The sequence below is a fragment of the Macaca thibetana genome, chromosome 11 (genome assembly GCF_024542745.1).
Source record: "Macaca thibetana thibetana isolate TM-01 chromosome 11, ASM2454274v1, whole genome shotgun sequence".
In the NCBI taxonomy this organism is placed as follows: domain Eukaryota; kingdom Metazoa; phylum Chordata; class Mammalia; order Primates; family Cercopithecidae; genus Macaca; species Macaca thibetana.
The window spans coordinates 11133621-11160500 of NC_065588.1; the positions used below are offsets into that span (position 1 = coordinate 11133621).

At 36.4% G+C, this 26880-nt stretch overlaps 2 protein-coding genes and 1 pseudogene across 2 annotated transcripts in view; all 3 read right to left on the reverse strand.

The window, feature by feature from the left end:
- The window catches only part of MAGOHB (mago homolog B, exon junction complex subunit), a 1022454-nt gene that overhangs the window by 438446 nt on the left and 557128 nt on the right, over positions 1 to 26880 (reverse strand). The window lies entirely within an intron of this gene.
- Positions 1648 to 3652, reverse strand: TAS2R14 (taste 2 receptor member 14). The gene has a single exon (XM_050748254.1). The coding sequence runs from the start codon at positions 3443 to 3445 to the stop codon at positions 2486 to 2488; it is 960 nt and encodes a 319-aa protein (XP_050604211.1). The 5' UTR covers positions 3446 to 3652; the 3' UTR covers positions 1648 to 2485.
- Positions 15512 to 16313, reverse strand: LOC126930780 (60S ribosomal protein L7-like; annotated as a pseudogene).

Sequence of the window (26880 nt, forward strand, 5' to 3'; positions counted from 1 at the left end):
AACTGAATCCTGTGCAGTTCTTGTTATTTGATGCTAGGAATTTAAACTGTTTTAATAAATAAGGTAATTCTCGCTCGCTCTCTTTTACTCTCCCCCACCTCCCACCTCCATCGTATTTCCTAACTATGCTGATACCTATAAAATGTATGGCTTTGTGAAAGTCACCCAATCATATTAAGATACTATGTTTTCCTCTGAAAAGTTATCATCAATGCAAAAAAATCCTCAAAACTATTGTAAGGACTAAAAGGACTAAGACATCTGAAATATTGCCATGATCAGTAGAAAAGAATGATAAATGAATTTTTTGATATGTAGTTATGCATGTAAAGAAATAATATGATACAGATAGTGATTCAATCACTGAAAAAAACTTGGTTTTTCCAAATTTTGGGGGAACAATTAGGTATGCAATCATTTTAAAAACAAATTTTAGATCTCTATTTCACAGCATGGGCTTCCTCAAAGCCTGTGGCAGATTCTATAAAGGACGAGTTTGAGTTGCATGGCATTTTTATGATATAGACTCAAAAGTCACAAAACATCACTTCTGACATACGCTATTGGTCATGGCAGGGGTTCAATCCGGTGAAGTCACACCTCACCCCTTCAAGAGAGGATGTCAAAGTCCCACTGTAGGAAGAAAACGTTAAATGAAGGATACTGTTTGACTATCCTTGGAAAATGCAATGTGCCACACCTCCCAATTTCCACAATGCTAAATATGTACAAATGTTTATTTTGAAATAAAAAAATATGGTAATAATTTATGGTTCTTTTCTTTTCTTTCTTCCTTTTTTTTTTTTTTTTTTGGACGGACAGTCTCGCTCTATTGCCCAGGCTGGAGTGCAGTGGATCTGCTTTCTGTCACTATAGATTAATTTCCATATTCTAGAATGGTGTGTAAATGGAATCATACATCATTGTGTCTTCTCTGTGCCCACAGATGCCTGTTTCTTCCTATTCTTATAAAGAAACCTGTCCTATTGTATTAGGGCCTCACTGTATGGCCTAATTTAACCTTAACTACCTACTTAAAAGTCTTATATCCAAATATAGTCACATTGAGATTGTAGGCTTCAACACATGGATTTTGGAGACAAACAAGTCCGTCCATAACACTCTTTCTGAAGCAGATTGGTTAGTAGCATTTTCAGTAAGGAGGTATGCTTAGTAAACAGCCCTTGTCTTTTTTTAAGGGGAGAGGGGAATGTTATTATTTAAATCAAATCCCAGAACAAATTTTTAGCAAAGAATTCAGGATTATAGTTACATTTCTTAGCCCTTGAAAAAATGAATCATCTTCTGGCATACAATTCTTTGACACAATTTTTCTTGTTATTCAAACTGGGATTATTTTCCCCTTTTGGAGATTACCTCTCATTACCTTGCAGCTACTTTCTGAATTCCAATTTGCCTCTAAGGTTGTAATTTTCTCTCTCTCTCTCTCTCTCTCTGTCTCTGTGTGTGTGTGTGTGTGTGTGTGTGTGTGTGTGTATGAATACATATATTGTATTTTATTAAATCTAGAATGCATAGACTAGAAGATATATCATTGTTTGGTGTACCACCATTAACAAGTATTATTTTAATTGGTCAGAAGAGAGCGAAAGTATGATCATCTTAATAAACAGCAAAAATAATTGATAGTTTTTAACAGAGATTTTATTATAATACTACACACAGGAATGTAGGAAACAAATATTCTCCCTGAAGATTATTTTTAAAAGAATTTATCTTAAAGCTAGAGTCAGTATTATGTTTACTGTTAAAACACTAGAAAACACTCCAATTGCAAAGATAGTAGTTGCGATCACAATTACTTAACACTTTGAATGTTCAAACCATTTCATTATGCAACTGATCCCAAAAAAAAGAATTACAAGTAGTGAAATGGAGAAGTAAAATAATCATTATAAATCACTATATGCAGATGATATAATTTTCTATCTGCAAAGACAAGAGAATGAGCAAAGCAAATGTGATCATTTAGTAAGGCAGCTGACTTCTAATTCAACAAAGCAAATTACTTTTTTGCATACATGTTAATCAGGTACTAAATATTATACAAAAATTAAAAACATTTAATATACGTACTAAAATTCCATATTCTTTTATGTACTTTATCTACCAGATTGAGATGTAAGGTTAAGCAGTCTATTTTTAGTAACTGTGTCACATACATACATACACATGTATCTTATACCTTATAGGTTTTTCATTTAAAAATCTCAAAAAACATTAATGATTGATACAAAACCTATATTATCTGTTTGTATAAGAACTCTTTATAGTATTCACATTCTTCTCTGTATGGTAATATACATACTTTCATATATCCTAATTTGTGATATGTTTGGATGGTGTTGATTCCAAACATACCTTTGTAAAATTCACAAAGTTATACACAATGAAAGAATCTTGAGGAAGTATAAATTTACATAATATACAAGAATTTCTTATGAACTATTTTTTTCTAACATATTCAAGATGATTCCCTAAATTCTTTGTGACCTGAGGGCTCCCCATGTTTAAACCTGTACCTCAGCCACCATAGCACTGACAGAGAGGCCTGTCTCAGCTTCTTGTTTCCAAGAATCAGAACACATGAGTGACCTGAAGGATAAGCCAGTCCCATCATCTCAGAAAGAATAATAATTTGATTTTCCTTCAACCGTACAGAGGTCCAAATTGATATGAAAAAAGTCAGAAGGAAAATGGCATAGAGTAGGAGGAAAGTGATCACAGTTTGCATAACTCCTCTGTGGGCCTTGGTGCTGACGTCTCTGTATCCTTTGACAGTGTGCTGCATCTTCTTGTGATGTTTCCACAGGGAGAAGCTGAGCAGAAGAGAAGTTGCCAGGGACAAAGTAAAGGGAATTAAAACGAACACAGTGCTGGTTAATGCAATAGCCCTGGAAAATCGTATAAAGTTGCATGAAGCAGAACTGCAAGTCATGTTTCCTCTGTATCCATTGATACTGGCATTTATATGAATGTTTATCAGTAAAATATTTAAAAACAAGAGGACCAAAGTCACAAGCAGCAGCACTAAAACCACCTTTTTAACTCTCCACTTTAGGTAGAGAAAAATAGAGTTAGAAAAATTGGCTATCTTGAGAAAATAAAAAGTACCTAGGATTGTAGCTAACCAGACACTAAAATGATTGGTCACTGTCCAGATATTAGTAAGCATTCTTAACAGTTTTTCAGTGGCAAATAAAGCTGGGAAAAACACAGATACACACCAGCTTCCAAATATTGACCAAACCAGACTAATTCTAGAGATTGCCAAAGCAATGAGAATCTGATCAACTAAAGAGATCTTTCTTCTCTTGACCCAGTCAATACAGTTCACCAGTACTATGAAACTATTTCCTAAATTTCCAATTATAAATTCCACAATTAAAATGAATGTAAATATGCTCTTTATGACACCATCCATTGCCTGTAAGAGAATGCCCCAATGTCTAATATCACTGCTGAAGACTTCTTAATGCATTCATCTAAAATGCTATGTATATCTGATTCTTGAAAATTCAATAAAATATTCCCTTTAAAAAGGGAATGTTAAACCAGCAAACATCCAGATTTGCTAATGGCTGGGTTTAAAGCTCTCATCACAAAGATCTCTGTATTTCCCCAGATAACTCAGCTGAGCTTCATCCAGATGCCGTGTGCCTCACACACAGTAGGCTGAAGTCTTTTGTAGCTGGTGAGAAAGGAAACACTGAATTCTCATTTGCAAACATGCAAATAAAGACATATTTATTTTCATTGGTTTGTGTTTTTTTTTTTTTTTTTTTGTCTTATCTACATATTTCAGTCTGTCAAATTGAGTTCTGGGGAAGTATCTTTACAAAAATTGGTATATGAAACTTTCTAAGCACTGAGGATTTTTACATCAGAGTTTGGGTGGATAAAAATGGGGAGATGATGGTTAAAGTGTACAGAGCCTCAATTAGACCAAAGTAATAAGTTTTGTTTTGCTTTTTTGAGATCTATTGAACAGCATTGTGAATATGGTTAATATTAGTGTATTGTACATTACAAAATTGCTGAAAAAGTAACTTTCAAATGTTTTGTCACCATAAAAAAAGTTACCTGACATTTGTTATGTTAATATATTATCATTTGAATATGTTAATTAGTTTCATTTAATTATTCCACATAGTATTCATAAATCATAACAACATCTGATACCTCATAAATGTATGCAAGTAAAATATGTCAATTTATTATAAAAATAAAGAAAATAAACAAAAATCAGATGGCTTTTTAAAGTTAAGTCTGTAAAGGGACTTATTCATAGTTATCCAAAGTTCCTCCTACAAAGTAGCAGAGTTTTCTAATAATCTTGTTGAAGACATTATTCCTAGAACGCTGGGTACCAAGAATAATACTTTTCTATTATTTTACAAGTACATGAACACCAAACATGTGCGCACACATGCGCGTGTGCACGCGTGCACACACACACACACACACACGTTTATTTGGGATCTAAATCTTTTTCTCTCTTCACTTTAATAATTCAGGCTTTTTATTTTCAGCATTTATTATGCATCTAGTTCATGTTTAGTACTGTGATAGTTTTTTTTTTTTTTTTTTTTTTTTTTTTTTTTTTTTTTTTTTTTTTTGAGACGGAGTCTCGCTCTGTCGCCCAGGCTGGAGTGCAGTGGCCGGATCTCGGCTCACTGCAAGCTCCGCCTCCCAGGTTTACGCCATTCTCCTGCCTCAGCCTCCCGAGTAGCTGGGACTACAGGCGCCCGCCACCTCGCCCGGCTAGTTTTTTTTGTATTTTTTAGTAGAGACGTTTTTCACCATGTTAGCCAGGATGGTCTCGATCTCCTGACCTCGTGATCCGCCCGTCTCGGCCTCCCAAAGTGCTGGGATTACAGGCTTGAGCCACCGCGCCCGGCAGTACTGTGATAGTTTTAAACACATTTAAAAAGACTTGCAAGTTTATATTAAATAGTATTAAACGTAAATATTCTGGAGACTTTGGAAATATTTTTTCTGTACATGTGGCAAGGGGTGGAAATCTGCCTGTTGTCTCATAAAGCAGTCACTGTGTTTGAACGAGTTCATCCACGTAGCAAGAATCCTTATTCTGTGCCTCTCCCCTGCCCAGTAGGGCACATTGCTTCATCAGCAACTAATACCTTCAGATTTTTTTCACATGTACTCACTCTCCCAGCAAGCTTGCTCCATGATCCTCACTACAGGGACCAATGCAGATAAAGGATGACATACTGTCTAGCCAAGATGGGGAAATCAGCAACCTGATACAGTCATTCTTCTTCAATAGCTAAAAAAGTAAGTAAAATGAGCAAAGCACCAATGAAACAAATTCAGCAACAGCTACCGAAGAAAGTAGAAAAATATGCCTCATAAACGTCAAAGATGACAGAGAAAGAAGTAAGGTGTTCCACTGTGAAGAACTGATCCCTCACCTTCAGTCCCCTGAAGCAATACTGAGCAAAAATAAAATAAAAATAAAACCAAAGTATCTTGAAAACTACTGTATATTTAGTCAAGAGCGCTATTGAAAAGGCAAACTCAGCTATCATGGGCAAATATTAAGGAAAAAATCCCAAGGCTAGAAGCACAAACATACTATCCATGTAGAGACAAGAAGGTTACCCTAGCCTTGCCATATCCAGGTCATAAAGATGAGGTTGGGAAAAAAGACAAAGAGAAAGACAAACTACCATGGTGGGTAGGGGTTGTGTGGTGGGTTCTGCTGAGACTTCATGGATACTTTGAAAAGAGAGCAGAGCTCAAGTCTCCAGTGACAGCTACAAGAATCCCAGAGGGTCTCGCCCAAAGGCCCTCAGCACTTGCATCATTCATGCTGGGTTGAAAACACTAGGTTTTCATTGGAACAGCAGCTCTTAAGGAAAGGCAATCTTGTTCAGAAAAAGAGTGGTAAAAATAATAATTCCAACACACTACATCCAGAAATTAGAATAACAAGTCAGTTCCTCAGAGAAGAGCAGTGTCTTAATCCATTCATTTAGGTATATACAGAACTGATTAATGTGTTTCATTTTAACTTTTTTATGCATCAAAATTTATGTGCTAATTGTATCAAATGCAGAGTAGAAACTCTGTTGAACAACCATCATCCTGTCCATATATTTCTCTACTGAGATTATTACATCTATAATGAAAATTCCCCATGTTACAATCAACACCTATATTGCTGATTTTTCTTCTCACTTTATTTTTTATTTTTAAATTTATTTTGGGAGTGCATGAGATAATTTATTACTTTTAAATGGCAAAAACTGCAATTACTTTTGCACCTACCTTATATATTAACAAAATTCATAAATATCAAATCCATGTAATTCAGATATCCTTTTTCTTAAACATTTCTCTCTCCTTTACATTACAAACATTTGAATCATTCTCTTCCAGCTATTTTTAAATACATTACTGTAAACTGTAGTCACCCTACAGATCTACCAAACACTAGGTCTTATGTCTTTTATTAAACTTTACATTTGTACCCCTTAATCAGTCTCTCCTCATACCCTTCCCCCTTATCCTTCCTGGCCTATATTGCTTTTAAATTTTAGATGCCAGGTCACCGTAACTCTCATTTAGCAGAGATTAAAGTAAAAATATTGAAACTTCCTTCATCTCCCTAGCTTTTTGGTAGTATTCCTTTTTTTTTTTTTTTTTTTTTTTTTTGAGACGAAGTCTCGCTCTGTCGCCCAGGCTGGAGTGCAGTTGCGCTATCTCTGCTCACTGCAAGCTCCGCCTCCCGGATTCACGCCATTCTCCTGCCTCAGCCTCCCGAGTAGCTGGGACTATACGCGCCAGCCATTATGGCCGCTAATTTTTTTGTATTTTTAGTAGAGACGGATTTCACCGTGTTAGCCAGGATGATCTCGATCTCCTGACCTCGTGATCCACCCACCTCAGCCTCTCAAAGTGCTGGGATTACAGGCGTGAGCCACTGCGCCCGACCGGTAGTATTCCTTTTAAATGTAACTTTGACTACTCAAGAAAAAAAAACTTTACATAATGTGATGTATGTCAATATATATAAATGAATAAAAATATACATATAATCACCAATCTGACTAGCATACAATGCCATATCATCTCACACCAGTCAGAATGGCAAGTATTAAAAAGTCAGATGCTGGCAAGGCTGTGGAGAAATAGGAATGCTTTTACACTGTTGGTGGGAATGTAAATTAGTTCTACCATTATGGAAGACAGTGTGGGGATTCCCCAAGGATCTAGAACCAGAAATACAATTTGACCCGATAACCCATTACTGTGTATATACCCAAAGAAATATAAATCATTCTGTTATAAAGATACATGCACATGTATGTTTATTGCAACACTATTCACAATATCAGAGACATGGAATCAACCCAAGTGCCCATCAATGATAGACTGGATAAAGAAAATGTGGTACATATACACCATAGAATACTATGCAGCCATAAAAAGGAATAAGATCACTTCCTTTGCAGGGACATGGATGAAGCTGGACGCCATCATCCTCAGCAAACTAACATAGGAACAGAAAACCAAAGACCACATGTTCTCACTCATAAGTGGGAGCTGAACAATGAGAACTCCTGAACACAGGGAGGGGAACAACGTACACCGGGACCTGTCAGTAGTCGGCGGAGAACATCAGGATACAAAGCTAAAGCATGCGAGGCTTAATACCTAGTGGATAGGTTGATAGGTGCAGCAAATGACCATTGGCACATGTATACCTATGTAACAAACCTGCACCTTCTGCACATGTATCCCAGAACTTAAGATTAAAATATATGTATATTTTATATATATAAACATTAACTGACCAGAGTATAGCTGCTGGTAAATACAGTAAGAACAATACCACTGCGTCACTGTTTTATGTCAGGGCTATGTCACATCTACTTTTAGTTTAATTGATATTTTGCAAAACGTAATGCTAGTTCAATATGTTAATTATATTACATTAAGTAGTACCCATTAGCAGAAAGTAGGAAGTTCCTTAAATATAGTAAAATACTGTAACAATGAACATACATAAAATACCAGAAGAAGAGAGATAAACCTCAGCAGATTCAGGAACCTAAAACACTGGTGATGCTTTTAGGGGTACAGTGGTCCTGGTCCACATGTCAAGACATCATTTTTAAAGTAAATGGAATGTTTCTCTATATATACTTACCACTAAAGAAGAGGGACAGTATTTTGGGGGCCTATTTGGATTTGGGAGACAACATAGACCACATTTGAGGATATTGCTCTGATGTACTGACAGAATTTTCTTAAGGGCTACTGGTCTCAAATGAAACCCAGAACAAAAGAGGGCTCTACAACAGATATAGGCTCTGGCCCAAGCTCCTCTGCCCATTGTGCCAGATGAGTCAGCAGAATTCAAAGTTGCTAGAGGTATGCATAGTGGGCATCATAGCACTCTGTACATATCTCTGTTAAGCCCATAGAAGAGAGGAGAGCAAACTCCTAGGGAATTACAGTAAGACCATCCCCTCTTCAGCAAAGGAGTGCCCTCTGTCTCTAAAACAAAAACAGCAGGTGCAGAACATTAATCCAAGCATAGAGCCCCTCTAAGTACAAGCCCCTCTAAGCATAAGACCTTGTGCAACTGCACGTGCCATATGATTGTAAAGCCAGCCATGACTGGAGGACGTGAGCACATCTGAGTGGCACAAGGAGTGAAGGAGAACCGTCCCCCATTCCCGTGGTCAGTACCCTTCTTGACCCAGATCATCCTTCCCTTTGGGACTTGAATGGATCATCACACTGTGGGCATGAGGTCTGACTTTCATAACCTCCACCTAGGGACTGGATGACGGAAGACAGAATAGCAGAGATGGTAGTTTTACCTTAGGGAAACCCTGGTCAAGGGGAAATAGAAGACAGATGACAGCTGAGCAGATACATTCTACCTACTCTTTCTCTTCCATGGAATAATGCTGGCTGTAGTTTCCCCTTGCAGCCCTTCTGGAAAGTGCTGGGAGCCAAGTGTATGCATCTGATGACCACCGGCTGTCTCTCTCACCTCACTGTGAAGTGGACACCAGCAGTGTCATAACATACATCACCATACGTAGGTTCACATCTGCTCTTGCCTCAATTTCCACATGTCCTTGCTATTGCTGTCCTGGACTTACCTTCCAATTAAATATCATCACTTTAATATCAGACATTGGCTCTAGTTCTAGAAACGAAACCTGAGGTTAAGATATTCATTCAGTTCTATAATTATAATTCATTCACATTTTTGTGAGTTTATAATATGGCAATTAAAGTATTCATTTAGAGAGGATACTAAAACTATATGCAAATAACATTGTAGTAAGATGTTTGGTAATTGAATTTTCTAAAATCAAACATCATTACTGTTTACACAACAACCAGCTAGAAAATATCATAATACACACATATCATTCACAATAAAAATATATGCATATATACAAAAATCTTTAATATGCTTTTTAAAAAGTACTGTAATAGGTGCCATCTGATTTTCATGTTCTACCTTGTCTCCACGTCATACATCTGATATAGCTTCATCAAGTCTATATTATGGTGGTATTTCCCCTAAAATTGTGGAATAGCCACACTTTGGGTCTAAGAAATGCTTCTTCTTGGATAAGCCTACAATCGTAACCTGAAAGCAGAATAGGAAAATTCATGCTACTATAGATTTTGTGATGACTTTCATTTTCATTGGTTCACCATCACAATATACTTAATTTATGCGTATATTCACCAGTTTATTTGTTCATCAGAATGTCAGTTTTGACCACTTATTCTATGTGCTGTCTTTTAGGTCCAGGGAGTCAACAGTAAGCAAGATCTGTATGATCTCTGGTTTCTTTGAACCGGGAAAAATGTGTGATAAACAAATAACTAAATCACATGTAGAGATGATTTATCTCAAAGTTTAGATAACATTATAAAAATTTAATAGCACCAAGAATTAATACAGTCATGTAGAATTTATTTGTTGAACAAGGTTATACATTTCCTTCCTATAATAGAAGTTGCTGTCACTGAATATGTCAACACACTTTCTCTCATTTCATCACCTAAAACAAGATTATAATAAAATACATATTTAAGAGATTTTCTATCAGCAATACTTAGATTTCATACACATCATTTTAACATTTGCAGAAAATGTCCTTTCATTATGTTCCATCATTTGTATACCATTTTTACACTGAAAAATTTTTAAGGTGGGGAAGATTCGAGTTCTTTTACGTAAAGTTTAAAAATAATTTTAAATGTGGAAGATAAAAGAGATAATTGACAAGTCAGAGGCTCTGAAGTGGTTTAGAATAAAAACTGAAGCATTCAACATCAGGTCTCAACTTCAAAAACTGTTTTTTTGATTTAAAAACTGGAATAAATGACATATTTAACTGCATATTGAGATTTATGACAGCACTGAAGAAGTCATAATTGTTTCTTCATCCCTATTATATAAATGATTTTTTTCTCAACTGTTCACATACTTATATCATACTTATATCTAATTTCATTTTCCTCAGTATTGTTTATATTAGACATACATAAAATGTATTCTAAATAGATTTGTCACCCTTGAATTTTATGGTGTGAATCGTTTTCTAACAATAATTCTGTTCACCTTAAACTAAACATAAAATTATAATTCATGATTAAATAAAAACTACCCCAAAGATAAAACCTCATTATTGATTTAGAATTGAATATCCTTATTATCCAAAAATTAGAGGTTCAATGACATTCAAGCACACTGTGGTACATATGTATGGTACAAATCACAATGGAAAGGAGCAATGATTTCCTGAGATAAGCTGTCAGTTCTTAAAAATTATAAATCAAGATCATAAATTTTTCAAATAAAACATGATGACATGAAATACATATGTGAAATACACATGATTTCATAATTCTGAGGAACTTATTACCATATTTTGTGTAATTTGGCAGTTTGGAAAAAATTTGATTAACATTATGTTATCGTACCTGTTTCTTAAGTGTTTTATACACATATACACGCACATACATACATACATACCTTTTATGATAACTTTAGGCAAAAGGCTTTTCTAGGTCTTTGGAAATTACTCCAACACACACTCTACGGAAAAACGAGTAAAACGTATAAAATGTCCCAGACACCATCAGTTTGTTTTCTCCTAGAAAACACAGGATTTCCCAAAGGTGAATCCAGGAAGTTGAGAGTTTCCATTCTTTCACTCAGCACATAATCTGACCAAAATAAAAAATAATAATAACAAAGAAGGAAAGGACTTTTTTAGCTTCTTACTTCTCCAAATTAGGATGAATAGTGGAATGAAGGATGTATGATTCCAATCGCATGGCAGAGCATGACGACAGGTTTATCGTGCAGCCTCCTAGGTTTCCAAAGCGAAATGATTAGGAACAGAGGAAACTGCACATAAAAGCTTTGCAAACACAGTCTGCAAACTGTGCAAACACGGTTTGCAAAGCTTTTATGTGGACCTTGGTGCTGGGATCTTGAGCTCCTTTGCCATGAAGCTGCATCTTCTTGAGATGTTTACTCAGAGAAGACATTAACAGCAGAAAATATGTCAGGGACATGGTAAAAGGTATTAAGTTTGCAAGCGTGGATATAGTCAAGTTTGAAAGATGTATCGTGTCCCTCGATTTGATCTTCCAAGTCACTTTTCCTTCATATTCTTTTATCCACACATTCATATACATGTTTACCAACACAAGATGACAAACCAACAATAGCAAAGGCCCCAGCATTATCACTGGAATGACACTCTTAAGTCTCTTTTTAGGTGAAGAAAAACAAAGTTGGAGAAATTGGCAATCTTGAGCAAATAAAAAATGCTGAGGCTACTAGCAAGCCAGATGCTGAAATGGTTGATTACTGTCCGGACATTATAAACAGTAATTCTTAATTCTAAACTCTATGAAGCTGGATTAAACACCGTTGAATACCAATGTAACAATACTGTCCAGAGGAAACCAACTCTGGAGACTGACAGAACAGTGAGAATTTGATCAGCTGAGGGGATCTTTTGTCTCTTGGCCCAGCCAATAAAATGTATCAATACTATGAACCCATTGGCAAAATTTCCAATAACAAATAGGACCACTACAGTAATTGAAATAACAATGTGTAGAAAAGTTATCATATCTGAATGGAAAAAAAAGAAAGAAAAAAATACAAGCTTAATATAACCGGTTGTGATTTCTTCAACAGCTTGACCTTAAAAGTTGTATACACCTGATTTCTGAATGTGCCATAACATTCTTTTTATTTGTTTATTTTTATTTTTATTTTTTATTTTTTGAGACGGAGTCTCGCTCTGTCGCCCAGGCTGGAGTGCAGGGCGCGATCTCAGCTCACTGCAAGCTCCGCCTCCCGGGTTCACCCCATTCTCCTGCCTCAGCCTCCCGAGTAGCTGGGACTACAGGCACCCACCACCACGCCCGGCTAATTTTTTGTATTTTTCATAATGACAGGGTTTCACCGTGTTAGCCAGGATGGTCTCAATCTCCTGACCTCGTGATCCGCCCGCCTTGGCCTCCCAAAGTGCTGGGATTAGGGGCGTGAGCCACCGCGCCCAACAATATTCGTTTTACTTTTAAACACTGTGACCAATGTCAAAGAAAAAAGCACCAGCTTATGCTAATGGATGAATTTGATACTGTCTTTATGGAAAAATTCTTATTTTCAAAACAGCTTAAATTAGCTTATTCATTCCATGTCTGTTCTTGTAACAGGATGGAATTATTTGTACTAAAGTTGAAGTGAAACCTAAATATTCATTTGCCAGCATGCAAATAAAGACGTATCTTCTTTCACTGTTTTGCGATGTTTTGCTTGTTTAACAATACATAATTTGTGTTCAGCAGCTTCAGTTGTTAATAGGGAAATTTTACCACCCAGTACATAGTTCATACTGCAAATGTCTAAATTGTTAAAAGAGCTTATTCATAAATAGGATCATCACCAATAATGGATTGACTTTTATACAAAATTTAAATCCATAGAATCCAAACTTTTTTTTAATCAAAATTATCCAAAGGTTTCTTGAGAAGTACAGGAAGGTCAATCTACCTTAAAATCTGGTTGCTACTAACCAATACTTTTGGATGAATTTATTGTTACCAAGCTCATAAACACACAAACACACACACATGTACACACCCACATGCGCACATACACACACAAACACACAATCTTACACCCCTCAGGGATGGAAGGAGTTATTTTCTTGGAAAATGAGTTTCCAGGAGGTCATCCTGGTGAAGTTAGTCCTATTTTCCCACTCAGCATTTTCACCCCATACGAAAATATGTATCAAACATATCTTTCATGCTTCGGTCCTTAGTAAAGTTACTCTCAAGTCTATCTGATGTTTAAGTATTTATTACTTCATTAATTTTGTAAATGTTTCTGAGTATCACACCCTTTGATACTTAGTCTTACAGTATCCTCCCACCACAGGCAAGGTAACTAACTACCTTACCCCTGGATTCTCAGTTCGCTCACATAATTTATTTTAATGAACAGAATATTGGTAGAATTTACACGGGGATTTGAGATGGTTTCTACATCGGGTTACCTTGCTCTTTTCCATTTATCAAGAGAACATCACCTGGCTACTACACTGTTCCCAGAAGGAGAAAAGAAACTAACGGAGTCAGATTGCCCCTGCCTGATCTGGCCTAAACTGGCGAAACTTTAGCTCCAAGATGCAGAACTTGGCCCATCAAACCACCAGAGCCATCTACCAAACCCAGCTTAGAAAAACTGAACCCAAAAGACATGTGAGATATCAACATCCAATGCAGTTTTGGAGGAGTTCCTCTAGCAAAACAAACAAACAAAAATACCAACTAATTAACTAATATAGGTACTCTGCTAAACCGAGTGTGGGAAATACATCCACTCTTGTTGTGTCAGAAATTCAGGAACCAAAAGAAGAACAGATGAAGAATGGCAAAGTTTTGACATGTGAGGTAGGTAATAAAGCTAGTAGAAAACCTTTGGAAAGATCTTGGTACTGCAGGTAAAACATTCTCTTATTTCCACAGGTTGTAGCTAAAATAAAGTTCCTACTTCAGCTCTCTTAGAGTTGTATGTGAATGCATATCAATGGTGGATTTTTTTCCTAGGTATATGATGAGCAGCATAATTAACCATTTTTATGGAGTATTTCTCCTAATTAATTCTTAAAACTTTTTTTTATTATATTTTAACTTCTGGGGTACATGTGCAGAACGTGCAGCTTTCTTACATAGGTATACACATGCCATGGTGGTTTGCTGCACCCATCAACCTGTCACGTATGTTAGGTATTTCTCCTAATGCTCCCCATACCCTAGCCACGGATCCCCCAACAGGCCCCAGTGTGTAATGTTCCCCTCTCTGTGTCCACGTGTTTCCATTGTTCAACTCCCACTTATGAGTAAGAACATGCAGTATTTGGTTTTCTGTTCTTGTGATAATTTGCTGAGAATGATGGTTTCCAGCTTCATACATGTCTCTGCAAAGGATATAAACTCATCCTTTTTTATGGCCGCATAGTATTCCACAGTGTATATGTGTCACATTTTCTTTATCCAGTCTATTATTGATGGACATATGGGTTGGTTCCAAGTCTTTGCTGTTGTGAATAGTGCCGCAATAAACATATGTGTGCATGTGTCTTCATAGCAGAATGATTTATAAACCTTGGGGTATGTACCCAGTAATCTCATTACTGGGTCAAATGGTATTTCTAGTTCTAGATCCTTGAGGAATCCCCACACTGTCTTCCGCAGTGGTTGAACTAATTCATACCCCACCAACAGTGGAGAAGTGTCCCTATTTCTCCACATCCTCTCCAGCATCTGTTGTTTCCTGACTTTTTAATGGTCACCATTCTAGCTGGCGTGAGATGATATCTCATTGTTGTTTTGATGTGCATTTCTCTAATGACCAGGAGATGGCTGAGATGACAGGGTTTTCTAAATATACAATCATGTCATCTGCAAATAGAGACAATTTGACCTCCTCTCTTTCTATTTGAATACCCTTTATTTCTTTCTCTTGCCTGATTGCCCTGGCCAGAACTTCCATTACTATGTTGAATAAGAGTGCTGAGAGAGGGCATACTTGTCTTGTACCGGTTTTCAAAGGAAATGCTTCCAGGTTTTGCCCATTCACTATGATATTGGCTGTGGGTTTTTCGTAAATAGCTCTTACTATCTTGAGATACATTCCGTCGATACCTAGTTTATTGAGAGTTTTTAGCATGAAGGGTGTTGAATGTTGTCGAAGGCCTTTTCTGCATCTATTGAGATAAACATGCAGTTTTTGTCATTGGTTCTGTTTATGTGATGGATTACGTTTATTGATCTGTGTATATTGAACCAGCCTTGCATCCCAGGTATGAAGTCGACTTGATCGTGGTGGATAAGCTTTTTGATGTCCTGCTAGATTCGGTTTCCCAGTTTTGTTTTGTTTTGTTTTGTTTTTGAGAGCAGGTACTATTTATTAACTGACCAACTTAGAAAAATAATCATGGTAGACACCTTAGTTCATTCTTCTAATAAGCCTGTTGATCTGGTCCTCCCTGTTGCCAGCATCTCCACCTTCTACAAAATGGGTGGTCTTTTTCTTCATTCCACCTCATGGAGAACATAATTTGAAGGGCCACAGGAAGTTATTTGCCTCTTTGAAGCATTTTCCAACAGTATAGATCTCATGAATCAGATCCTCCATGCAGATGATGCCATATTTACCAAGATATCGAGCAATCAAAGCGTTATCTGTCAAAGCAATTCGCTTCTTATTGATTTCGCCATAACCACGCTTGTAGTTTAGTTCATTTACTGACTTCAGATTGGGGTACCCCCATGCAATATGTGGCTCTACAATCCTCAGCATGTTAATCGAAGCCTTGTTGAGCTTCACAAAGGTTCCATTGAAGATTGCGAAGAAGCTGCAATACCCTTCGGACCTTTGGGCTCATGCCAATGATACCTCTGATCCTGATGACAAATGCCAATTTGGGTTCTGCAGGTACATAGAAGTTGCCAGCTTTTCTTGCCATCCTCGCCATTCGAATTTCAGTTCTGTACATCTGCCTATATTCCTTGTGATAGTGCTTCACTTTTTCATAGATAAGCTTCCTCCTTACCTTTCAAAGTGTCTTTTGGGCAAACCTCTTTCTCAGGCGCTTGACCTTCAGCTCTGCGAAATTCCTTCGCTTTTTCTTAAGGGTTTCTGGCACAGCAAGAACTTTCTTCTTCTTCTTCTCTTCTACACCCTCCATGGTTCCAGCTGGAAAAAGAGTTGTTTCCCAGGATTGTATTGAGGATTTTTGAAATGATGTTCATCAAGGATATTGGCCTGAAATTCTCTTTTTTTATTGTGTCTCTGCCACGTTTGGGTATCAGGATGATGCTGGCCTCATAAAATGAGTTAGGAAGGATTTCCTCTTTTTCTATTGTTTGGAATAGTTTCAGAAGGAATGGTACCAGTTCCTTTTTGTACCTCTGGTAGAATTCGACTGTGAATCCGTCTGGTCCTGGACTTTTTGGGGTTGGTACTGGATTCTTTGATTTTTGAAGGGATTTTTAAATTCTAAACATCAAGCCAAACATGACCTCCAACAAATAGTACTCTCTGTTTGGTTTCTTTCTTTCTTTTTTAATTTTCATTTGAACATGTACAAAGACTCTGCATTTATACAGTACATAAACTTTATTACATATATCAATAGCATCATTAGCAAGCCAAATTCTTTCAAATACTTATTTACATTCTCAGCTACTATGACTAAATCTGGATTATTTTGTTATAGCAGCCAAAGTAGCATGACAAATAAAAAAAAAAACCCAAAGATTGCACTAAACAAGTTTTATACCTTAAAGCATTTACTTTTCCCTGCTTTTTCTCTAATAGAGAGCCAAGAAATGTATAGCAGAAAAATATTTTGTCAAACACACGTATGCACCTATTGATCACAAATTGTGATATTTGAATGGTAACAATATGAGTATAATTATTTTACTTACAGATAAATTTAGGGATAATTATTTTATATATTTAATATCTCTGGTCATATAGTGTGTTAGAAATTTACTAATTTCTGCCACTTCAAAATGTGCATTGTAAATAATTAAATTGGAAATAAGAACAAAAGGTGCCTAGCAACATATAGATATACAAAATTTGATTTTAGGTTTGGGGGTACATGCGAAGCTTTGTTACATAGATAAACATGTGTCATGGGAGTTTGTTGTACATGTTATTACAGGTATTAAGCTCAGTACCCAATAGTTATCTTTTCTGCTACTTTCCCTCTTCCCACCTTCCTCCATCAAGTAGACCACAGTATCTGTTATTTCCTTCTTTGTGTTCATAAGCTCTTATCATTTAGCTCCCAGTTATAAGTGAGAACATGTGTTATTTGATTTTCTGTTTCTGCATTCATTTGATAAGGATGATAGCCTCCAGCTGCATCCATGTTCCCACAAAAGACACAATCTCATTCTTTCTTATGGGTTGCATAATATTCAATGGTGTATATATACCACTTTTTTAAATCCAGTCTGTCATTGATGGCCATTTAGGTTGATTCCATGTCTTTGCTATTGTGAACAATGCTGCAATGAATATTCGAATGCATGCAGCTTTATGGTAGAACGCTTCATGTTTCTCTGGGTATATATCCAGTAATAGGATTGCTAGGTCGAATAGTAGTTCTGCTTTGAGCTCTTTCAGAAATCATCATACTGCTTTCCAAAATGGTTGAACTAATTTACACCTCCATCAACAGTGTATAAGGGTTTTCTTTTCTTTACAACCTCACCAGTATGTTATTTTTTAACTTTTTTTCCAAATGTTATTGGGGATCACATGGTGTTTCGTTATATGAGTAAGTTCTTTGGTGCTGATTTGTGAGATTTTGATGCACTCATCACCCTAACAGTGTAGTCTTTCATCCTTGTCCCCCTCCCACACTTCCCCTCAAGTCGCCAAAGTCCATTGTATCATTCTTATGCCTTTGCATTCTCATATCTTAGCTCCCACATATCAGTGAGAATATACAATGTTTGATTTTCCATTCCTGAGTTGCTTCACTTAGAATAATAGTCTCCAGTCTCATCCAGTCAGTGCAAATGCTGTTAATTCATTTCTTTGTATCGCTGAGTAGTATTCCATTACATATATACATATATATAGGATTATATATTTGGTATCTATCTATCTATGTCTATCTCTATCTATCTATATCTACCTATATCTATATCTATATCTGTTTCTTTATCCACTCATTGACTGATGGGCATTTGGGCTGGTTCTATGATTTTGCATTCCGAATTGTGCTGCTATAAACATGCATGTGCAAGTATCTTTCTTGTATAATGACTTTTTTCTCCCTGGGTAGATACCCAGTAGTGGGAATCCTGCTTGCCACTCTGTGCTGTTTAACTGTGTCATTTAGCCCATTTACATTCAAGATTAATATTGATAGGTGTGGATTTGATCCTGTCATTGTGCTGTTAGCTTGTCATTACATTTGCTTGTTTGTATGGTTGCTTTAAACACTGGTCTCTGTGTTTAAGGGGATTTTTTTATTAGCTGGTAGTGGTCTTTCTTTTCTATACTAAGTGCCCCTTTCAAGATCTCTTGTAAGGCAGATCTGGTGGTAATAAAGTTCCTCAACATTTGCTTATCTGAAAAAAATCTTCCTTTTCCTTCACTTAAAAAGCTTAATTTGGTTGGATATGAAATTCTTGGTTGAAGATTTTTTTCTTTAAGAGTGTTGAATGGAGGCCTCCAATCTCTTCTGATTTGTAAGAATTCAGCTGACAGATCTGCTGTTAGCCTGATGGAAATCCCTTTGTAGGTGACCTGCCCTTTCTCTCTGGCTGCCTTTAACATTCTTTCTTTTATTTCCATCTTGGAAAATGTGATGATTATGTATCTTGGAGATGATCTTGTGTAGAATCTTGCATGAGTTCTCTGTATTTCCTGAATATGTCTGTTGGCCTCTCTAGCAAGTTTGGGAAAGAGTTCGTGAACGATATTCTGAAATATAATTTCCAAGTTGTTGGCTTTCTGGCTCTCCCTTTCAGGGATTCCAATGATTTATAGATTTAACCTCTTTTCATAATCCCATACGTCTCAGGGGCTTTGTTCACTCCTTTTTATTATTTTTTCTTTATTTTTGTCTGACTGTCTTATTTCACAGAACCAGTCTTCAAATTCTGAAATTCTTTCCTCAGATTGGTATATTCTGCTGATAATCCTTGTGATTGCATTGAGTAATTCTTGTATTATTCAGCTCTATCAGACCCATTAAATTCTTTTTTATACTGGCTATTTCATCCTTCAGCTGCTGTATCACATTACTGTGATTCTTATTTGCCTTGGATTGGGTTTTGTCTTCCTCCTGAATCTCGATCATCTTCGTTTCTGTCATATTCTGAATTCTATTTCTGTCATTCCAGCCAGTTCAGCCTTGTTAAGAACTCTTGTTGGAGAACTGGTACAGTCTTTTGGAGGAAATATGATATTCTGGCCATTTGAGTTACCAGAATGACTGCAATGGTTCTTTCTCTTCTCTGTATGTGGGTGTTTCTTTAACTGCAGTGTATACTGAGTACAGTAAATAGACTTCCTTTCTGGATGTTTTTGCCAGGGAGAGGCATTGTGTAGGGTGTCTATCTGAAGCTGACTCTGTGTCTCTGGTTTCAGAGGGTGTTATGTTAGTGAGGCATTTTTGGTGTTGAAGCTTTGGGGTGTAATCCAGCAGGTGACACTTCAGCTTATTGGTCAGTCGATAGACTCTTGCTCAATTATGTGGTTTCCCCTATGTTTCCTCACAGTTGCAGCCATGTTCCCTCTCAGTGTTCTGAAGATGTAGGTTCCTTGTGCCCTTCAGTCCTGGCTACAGTTCAAAACTTAGCATTCCTGAGCAGCCAACTGCAGCTCTGGTGCAATCTCAGTGTTTATGTTCCTTTCCCAGCTTAGAGGCAGCACTGGAAGAGATCTTAGTAGTGGTTGTGTCCAAGAGTCAACCCTTGGGGGCTCCATCCCAGAGAGATGCAGGTCAGCAATCGCTCAGTGCAGTCAGTCCAAGATGGAGGGTTTGTGCTGTGGGCCTGAGTCAGGGGTTCCCTGTCTGATGACCAGCATTGGGAGGTGTGGGAGTTGTGGGACCCATGGGAGTCTAAGTGGGCTTCTCTCATTGGGTTGACTACATCTTGTTGGAGGTATGAATAAGGGACTTAAGACCGTTGCTCCTTCATTAGTCCAAGAGTGGCAAGAGCGGTTCCACTGTGGAGGCAATGGCATAGAGGGTTTCACTTGCTCCTGAAGGCTCTGCCCAAGATTAGCATTAAGAATTTAAATTCACACTTCTAGCACGTATTTTCTTTTTAAAATTAATTTAAAGAAAAGCTTATAATTTTAGCTTGTATTTCTTACTGCTGCAATGCACTATTCTTCTTTGTTAAGGAAAACCACAATAATTATAATACCATTGTATCTATGCACATATGTAGTTTCGGCTTAATTTTTTATTTATTATTTTACTTTATTTTCTGATTTTTAAATATTTTTACTATTGTGGAACATAACACAGTTATGGAAAGTAATAAAACCTAAATGCACAGTTAGAGAAAACAATTACAAATGTATCTCCCATGTTTACCACACCTTGGCCAAAAAATAAAATTTGCCAAAAATCCAGACACTCCCCATATATACCTTCTTGTTGATATCGTTTCCCTTTAGTTTTCTTCCTTCCAACTATTCCAATTGTTATGATAATCACTCATACATTTCATTTTAGAGTTTTACCACACATGTAATAAATTACAATGTATTAAAAATGTATTTTTGAAAACTTCATATAAATTGACTTAAATTGAATGTTTTTTTGATATTAGTAATTCCTCTCACATCTGTGAATATTATCTATTTAGCTCAAATTTGTTAATTTTCTTTGCTATGTAAATTCTTTGTAAACATGTCACTCTGGTTTGCTTTTTGATTGCTGTACAGTACTCGACTGTTTGAGTATGCCATAATTTATTTATCATTTTATCACTGATGGTCATTTGGGAGACTTCTCAACTTTAGCTATTAAAACAAAGTGATATGCACTTTTTTCATATGTATTTGAGTAGGAGTACAAATATTGGTTCTTATGAGGTGATCCTCCATCATAATCAGATAACGTCATGCTCAGACAAAGAAATTCTTTCAATTGATAATCCTAAGAGAAGTGTCTGAAAATTTTCAGTGCTTCATGTCCTTTTCAAAATTAGAAACACCAGAATAATTTTTGAACTTTTATATTTGTATAAAATATTATTGAACATTTTACAATCCTTTTTTATTCACATTTGAAATGCAACTTTAGTTTAAAAATTACATATTACTCTTTTTTCATTCTATGACTGATTTCACATACATTTCTTAAGAATAAATTATATATACTTATTCATATTGCATTATTAACTTTTCTAATCTTCTTTCTTGAAGTTTCAAATTCTCTTTTGTTATCAGCAAGTAGAGTTATACCAGAGATATTTTCTTAAATGAAACATTGTGTCAAATGACTTTGTGAAAATATGATTAGTTATCAGCATATCATAAGGGAAAATTAGGTTGTTTAAATTGTTTAGCAACCCTTGAAAGAACTCATGAAAAAAGTGTTAAAATATTAAAATGATTATACATTTAATATGGGCATCATAGGAAAATACAAATTCTATCATTACTAGTATAGAAAAAAATGATTGGTAGTTAACTTCCCATGTCTGAGCAAACACACATTAAAAAAGGGCAAGCCTAGGCCGGGCGCGGTGGCTCAAGCCTATAATCCCAGCACTTTGGGAGGCCGAGATGGGCGGATCACGAGGTCAGGAGATCGAGATCATCCTGGCTAACACGGTGAAACCCCGTCTCTACTGAAAAAAAAAATACAAAAAAACTAGCCGGCCGAGGTGGCGGGCGCCTGTAGTCCCAGTTACTCGGGAGGCTGAGGGAGGAGAATGGCGTGAACCCGGGAGGCGGAGCTTGTAGTGAGCTGAGATCCGGCCACTGCACTCCAGCCTGGGCGACAGAGCGAGACTCCGTCTCAAAAAAAAAAAAAAAAAAAAAAAAAGGGCAAGCCTAATATCAATGGTCATGATTCCCTTTAAGGTCTTGATCTTAAACTCCATGCGATCCTGATTTCCGAACGTGCAGTAAAATTCTTGGTTCTTCTAAATTAAATTCAGGGACCAGTGCCAAACAGGAAAGCACTGGGGCATACTAATGGATGAGTTCAATGCTCTCTTTATGGAAAACACGTAATTTTCAAAACAGCTCAAATTAACTACTATTTAAACAAAGTCTTGTCTTGCAATAGGCTGACATTTTTTCATAATAATTTTGAAGTAAAAGCTGATTTCTCATTCGCCAGCATGCAAATGAAGACATATTCTCTTTCATTGTTTTGCAATATTTTCCTTGTGTAGCCATAATTTGTGTTCAGCAACATGACTTGCTATGGAAATTTTTAAACCCAATACATAGATCGTATATTGGATGTCTAAATTTCTGAAGGAAGCTTGATCATAACTTGCATCATGACTGCTGTTAATTTATTTTTCTCAATACCAGATACATGTAAACAGAATCTAAATTTTTCCTATCAAAAGCATTCAAGATTTTCTTGGGAAGACATATACACCCATACACATATATACACACCCCACATGAATGGGAATAGTTTTTGTCCTACAGTTTCCAAAATGAAAAATAAACTTTAGGGATGTCATGCAGGTTGAAATGACCCTATTTTCCCACTCAGAATTTTCAGCCCGTTTTCAATATTTATCGAACTGATCTCTCATCCTTAGGCCTTTAAGGAATTCATTCTCGTAAGTCAATTTGATATTCAAATATTAATTAATTAAATATTCAGCACTTCTGCAAATATTCTTTGAGCACTTAAAAAAAGTGTTTTCGATTGAAGAATATTGACTTCTCTGTATACGATTATTTGGATATTTTTCTTTCATTTTAACTTATTTTTTATTATTTAATGGTTTAAGACTAACAGATGTTAAAATCAGTATCCCATGTTGGGTTTTATTCATTTTAAGTTTTTATAGCATAATTGTTTCTAAGAAAGGATCTTGGAGTCAGACTGCCAGGACAGGAAATCAGGTTCTCTGCTTCATATAGGTATGATCTGAGAATCTATTTTACAACAACTATCAGCCTTAGGATAGCCATCTGTTAAATGCAGATGATAATAATACCCTCTTTGGATAGTCTTTATGAAGAGTTAGTACACACTTGTATAACTAATTTCAATTTCACCTGTCTGGTTCAGACAGGAAACAAGGACTGCTAGTTTTTTATTTGATTCTATGTTACTTGATATGTAGAAGTTACCTGTGAAAACTTCCACTTTTGAATAGCTATAGTAGGTTCCAGAAAGCAAGATGTCCTTCTGCAACAACAAGGATAAGGTAAATAAAAGGCCAAAATTGTGTGTGTATTCATCAAAGAGCTTGCAAGCAATAAGGACCATCTGAACTGAAATCCAGTACAAGAAGAGTCTTTATGTGTGAAGAGCAATTTATAAAGCAATCCTTATCACATCACAGAAAGTTTTTTCTGCAGAAAATGTAAAACTACTCCAAAAATACACCTGGAAATGCCAAGTGATTAGGCCAATAAAATAATTTTTTAAAATACAAATTTGGAGGATTAGTTTCTAATTTCAAAGTTTACTACAAGTTTGCTGGACTAAATCAAGACAGTATGGTAACTGCATCATGAGAGACAAAAGAACAATGAAACACAATTGAGAGTCCGGAAATTAGTAATGACATTCATGGTCAGCTGATTTTTAAAATCACACCATTGCAATTCAACAGGAATTAATCATTTTTCTCAACTAATTAGTTGAGAAAATACCCACATGTATAAAGATGAATTTAGGCTACTGCCAATGCCCACATGGAAGCTGGCAGCCTTGGGCCAGCCTGCAACCCATCCTAGTCCAAGAGCCCATACCTTGCCACACTGCTGGTGCTGGCATGTGTTAACAAGCTTGCATTACACTGTCACTATTCAATGAAGAGCTTTGGCTGGTACCTCCCTTCAGAGTGCTGTGGCCAGCAATTCAGGAACACAATGGCCCTTCCAGCACAGCAGATTCCCAATGTTGAGGGGCTAGAGAACAAAGTCCGGGGTCCAAAACTAGACCCCAGAGTTAGAGTTAGAAACCTTGGCCCTCCAAAAATCTACCAGAAACAAACTCATTTTATGGAATCCACAGTGAAAGCCCAAAGTGCATCAACGAAGATAAAAACAGAAAAAAAAAAAAAAAAATCTAAAGAATGGCAACTTCAAAGACTGAAGAATATCAGCCCACAGAGATGAGAAAGAACCAGCACAATAACTGTGGCAACTCAAAAAGCCTCCAAATGACCACACTAGTTCCCCCCCAGGCTGAAAAGGCAGAAATATGATTCAGAACATGGATAGGAACAAAGATAATGAGATTCAGCAGAAAGTCAAACCACAATCCAAAGATTCTGAGGAATGCCATAAAATGATACAGAAGACACAAGACAAAATGGTCATTTTAAGAAAAATTCCAACTGATCTGATAGAGCTGAAAACATCACTTCAAGAATTTCAGGATACAAATGCAAGTGTTAGCAGAATCAACACAGCTGGGGAAAGAATCTCAGAGCTCAAGACCAGCTCTCTGAAATTAGTCAGGGAAAAATTAAAAAAAATAAATAAATAAAGAAGAATGCACAAAACCTCCAAGAAATATAAGATTTTGTTAAGAGACTAAATACATGACTCATTGGCATCCATGAAATACAGGAATAATAGAAGGCAAATAACTGGGAAATCCTATTTCAGGATATAGTCCATAAAATTTTCCTCAACCTTGCTACAGAGGCCAGCATTCAAATTCAGGAAATGCTAAGAACCCCTACGAAATACTACACAAGAAGACTATACCCAAGACACATAGTCATCAGATTCTCCAAGGTGAAAATGAAAGAAAAAATGCCATAGGCAGCTAGAGAGAAAGGGCAGGTCACCTACAAAGGGGACAGCATCGAGCTAACACGGGACCTGTTAGCAGAAACTCCACAATCAGGAAGAGACGGGAGCTCATATTCAGAAACTTTTTGAAAAAGAATGTCCAATCAAGAATTTCATGTAAATGAAGTAGAAATAGGATCTTTTTCAGACAAACAAAGGTTAAGGAATTTCATTACCACCAGACCTGTCTCACAAGAGGTCCTGAATGGATTGCTAATCATAGAAACGAAAGACCATTATCGGCCACAACAAAATCACACTTAAGGACATAGATCAGTATCCTATAAAGTAACCACAGAAACCGGTCTGCATGATAAGCAGCTAACAACATGATGAAAGGATCAAATTCCCACATATGAATACTAACCTTGAATGTAAACAGGTTAAACCCCTGAATTAAAAGGCACAGAGTGGCAAGTTGGATAAAGAAGCAAGATGCAATGGTATGGTGTCTTCAAGAGACTCACTTACATGCAATGATACCCATAAGCTCAAATTTAAAAGACTGAGAAAAATCTACCAAGCAAATGGAAAATAGAAGCAGGGTTGCTATTCTAACTTTTCTTTTTTTTTTCTTTTTTTTTTGTTTGTTTGATTGCTTGTTTTGAGTAGGGTCTCACTCTGTTGCCCAGGCCATAGTGCAGTGGTGTAATCTCAGCCTACTGCCACCTCTACATCCTGGTCTCAAGAAATCCTCCCAACTCAGCCTTACAAGTACCTGAGACCACAGGTGTGCACCACCATGACTGGCTAATTTTTGTATTTTTTTTCCTGATAGAGACAGGATTTGGCCATGCTGCTCAGGCTAGTCTCAAACTCCTGGGGTCAAGTGATCCATCCACCTCAGCTCCTAAAGTACTGGTATTACAAGTCTGAGCCATGGCACCTGACCTTGATGATCTAATTTCATACAAAACTGTCTTTAACCAGCAAAGATCAAGAAAGAAACAGAAGGGCATTACATAATTGAAAAAGGTTCAATTCAGCAGGAAGACATGACTATTCTAAATGTATATGCACCCAACCCAGATTCATAAAGCAAATTCTCACAGACCTATTAAAAAATTAAGGAAACCGCACAATAATAGTAAGAGATTTCAACACCCCACCAACAGCATTAGACAGAACATAAGGTATTCAGGACCTGAAATAGACATTTAACCAAATGAACCTAATAGACATCCACAAAACAGTTTACCCCAAAACAACAGAATACACATTCTTCTCATCTGCATATGACATATAATCTAAAATCAACCACACGATCTAAAATAACACAATTCCTAGCAAATATAAAACAGAGAAAATCATACCAACCACATTCTTGTACCACAGCACAATAAAAATGTAAATAAATACTAAGAAAATACCTTAAAACCATATAATTACATAGAAATTAAACAGCCTTCCCTGAATGACTTTTGGGTACATATTGAAATTAAGGCAGAAATCAATAAATTCTTTGAACATAATGAGAACAAAGATACAATATACCAGAATCTCTGGGGTATGGATAAGGCAGTGTTAAGAGGAAAGTTTGTAGCACTAAACACCCACATCAAAAAGTTAGAATGATCTCAAATTAATAACCTAACTTCACAAGAGAAACTAAACAAACAAGAGCAAACCAATGCCAAAGCTAGCAAAAGACAATAAGTAACCAAAATCAGAGCTGAACTGAAGGCAATTGTAATTTAAAAACACATATAAATGGTCAGTGAATCCAGGATTTGATGTTTTTATAAAATTAATAT

Bases quoted from the DNA above. Each gene is read 5' to 3' on its own strand.
- TAS2R14 (XM_050748254.1), bottom strand. From the start codon at position 3,445: ATGGATGGTGTCATAAAGAGCATATTTACATTCATTTTAATTGTGGAA.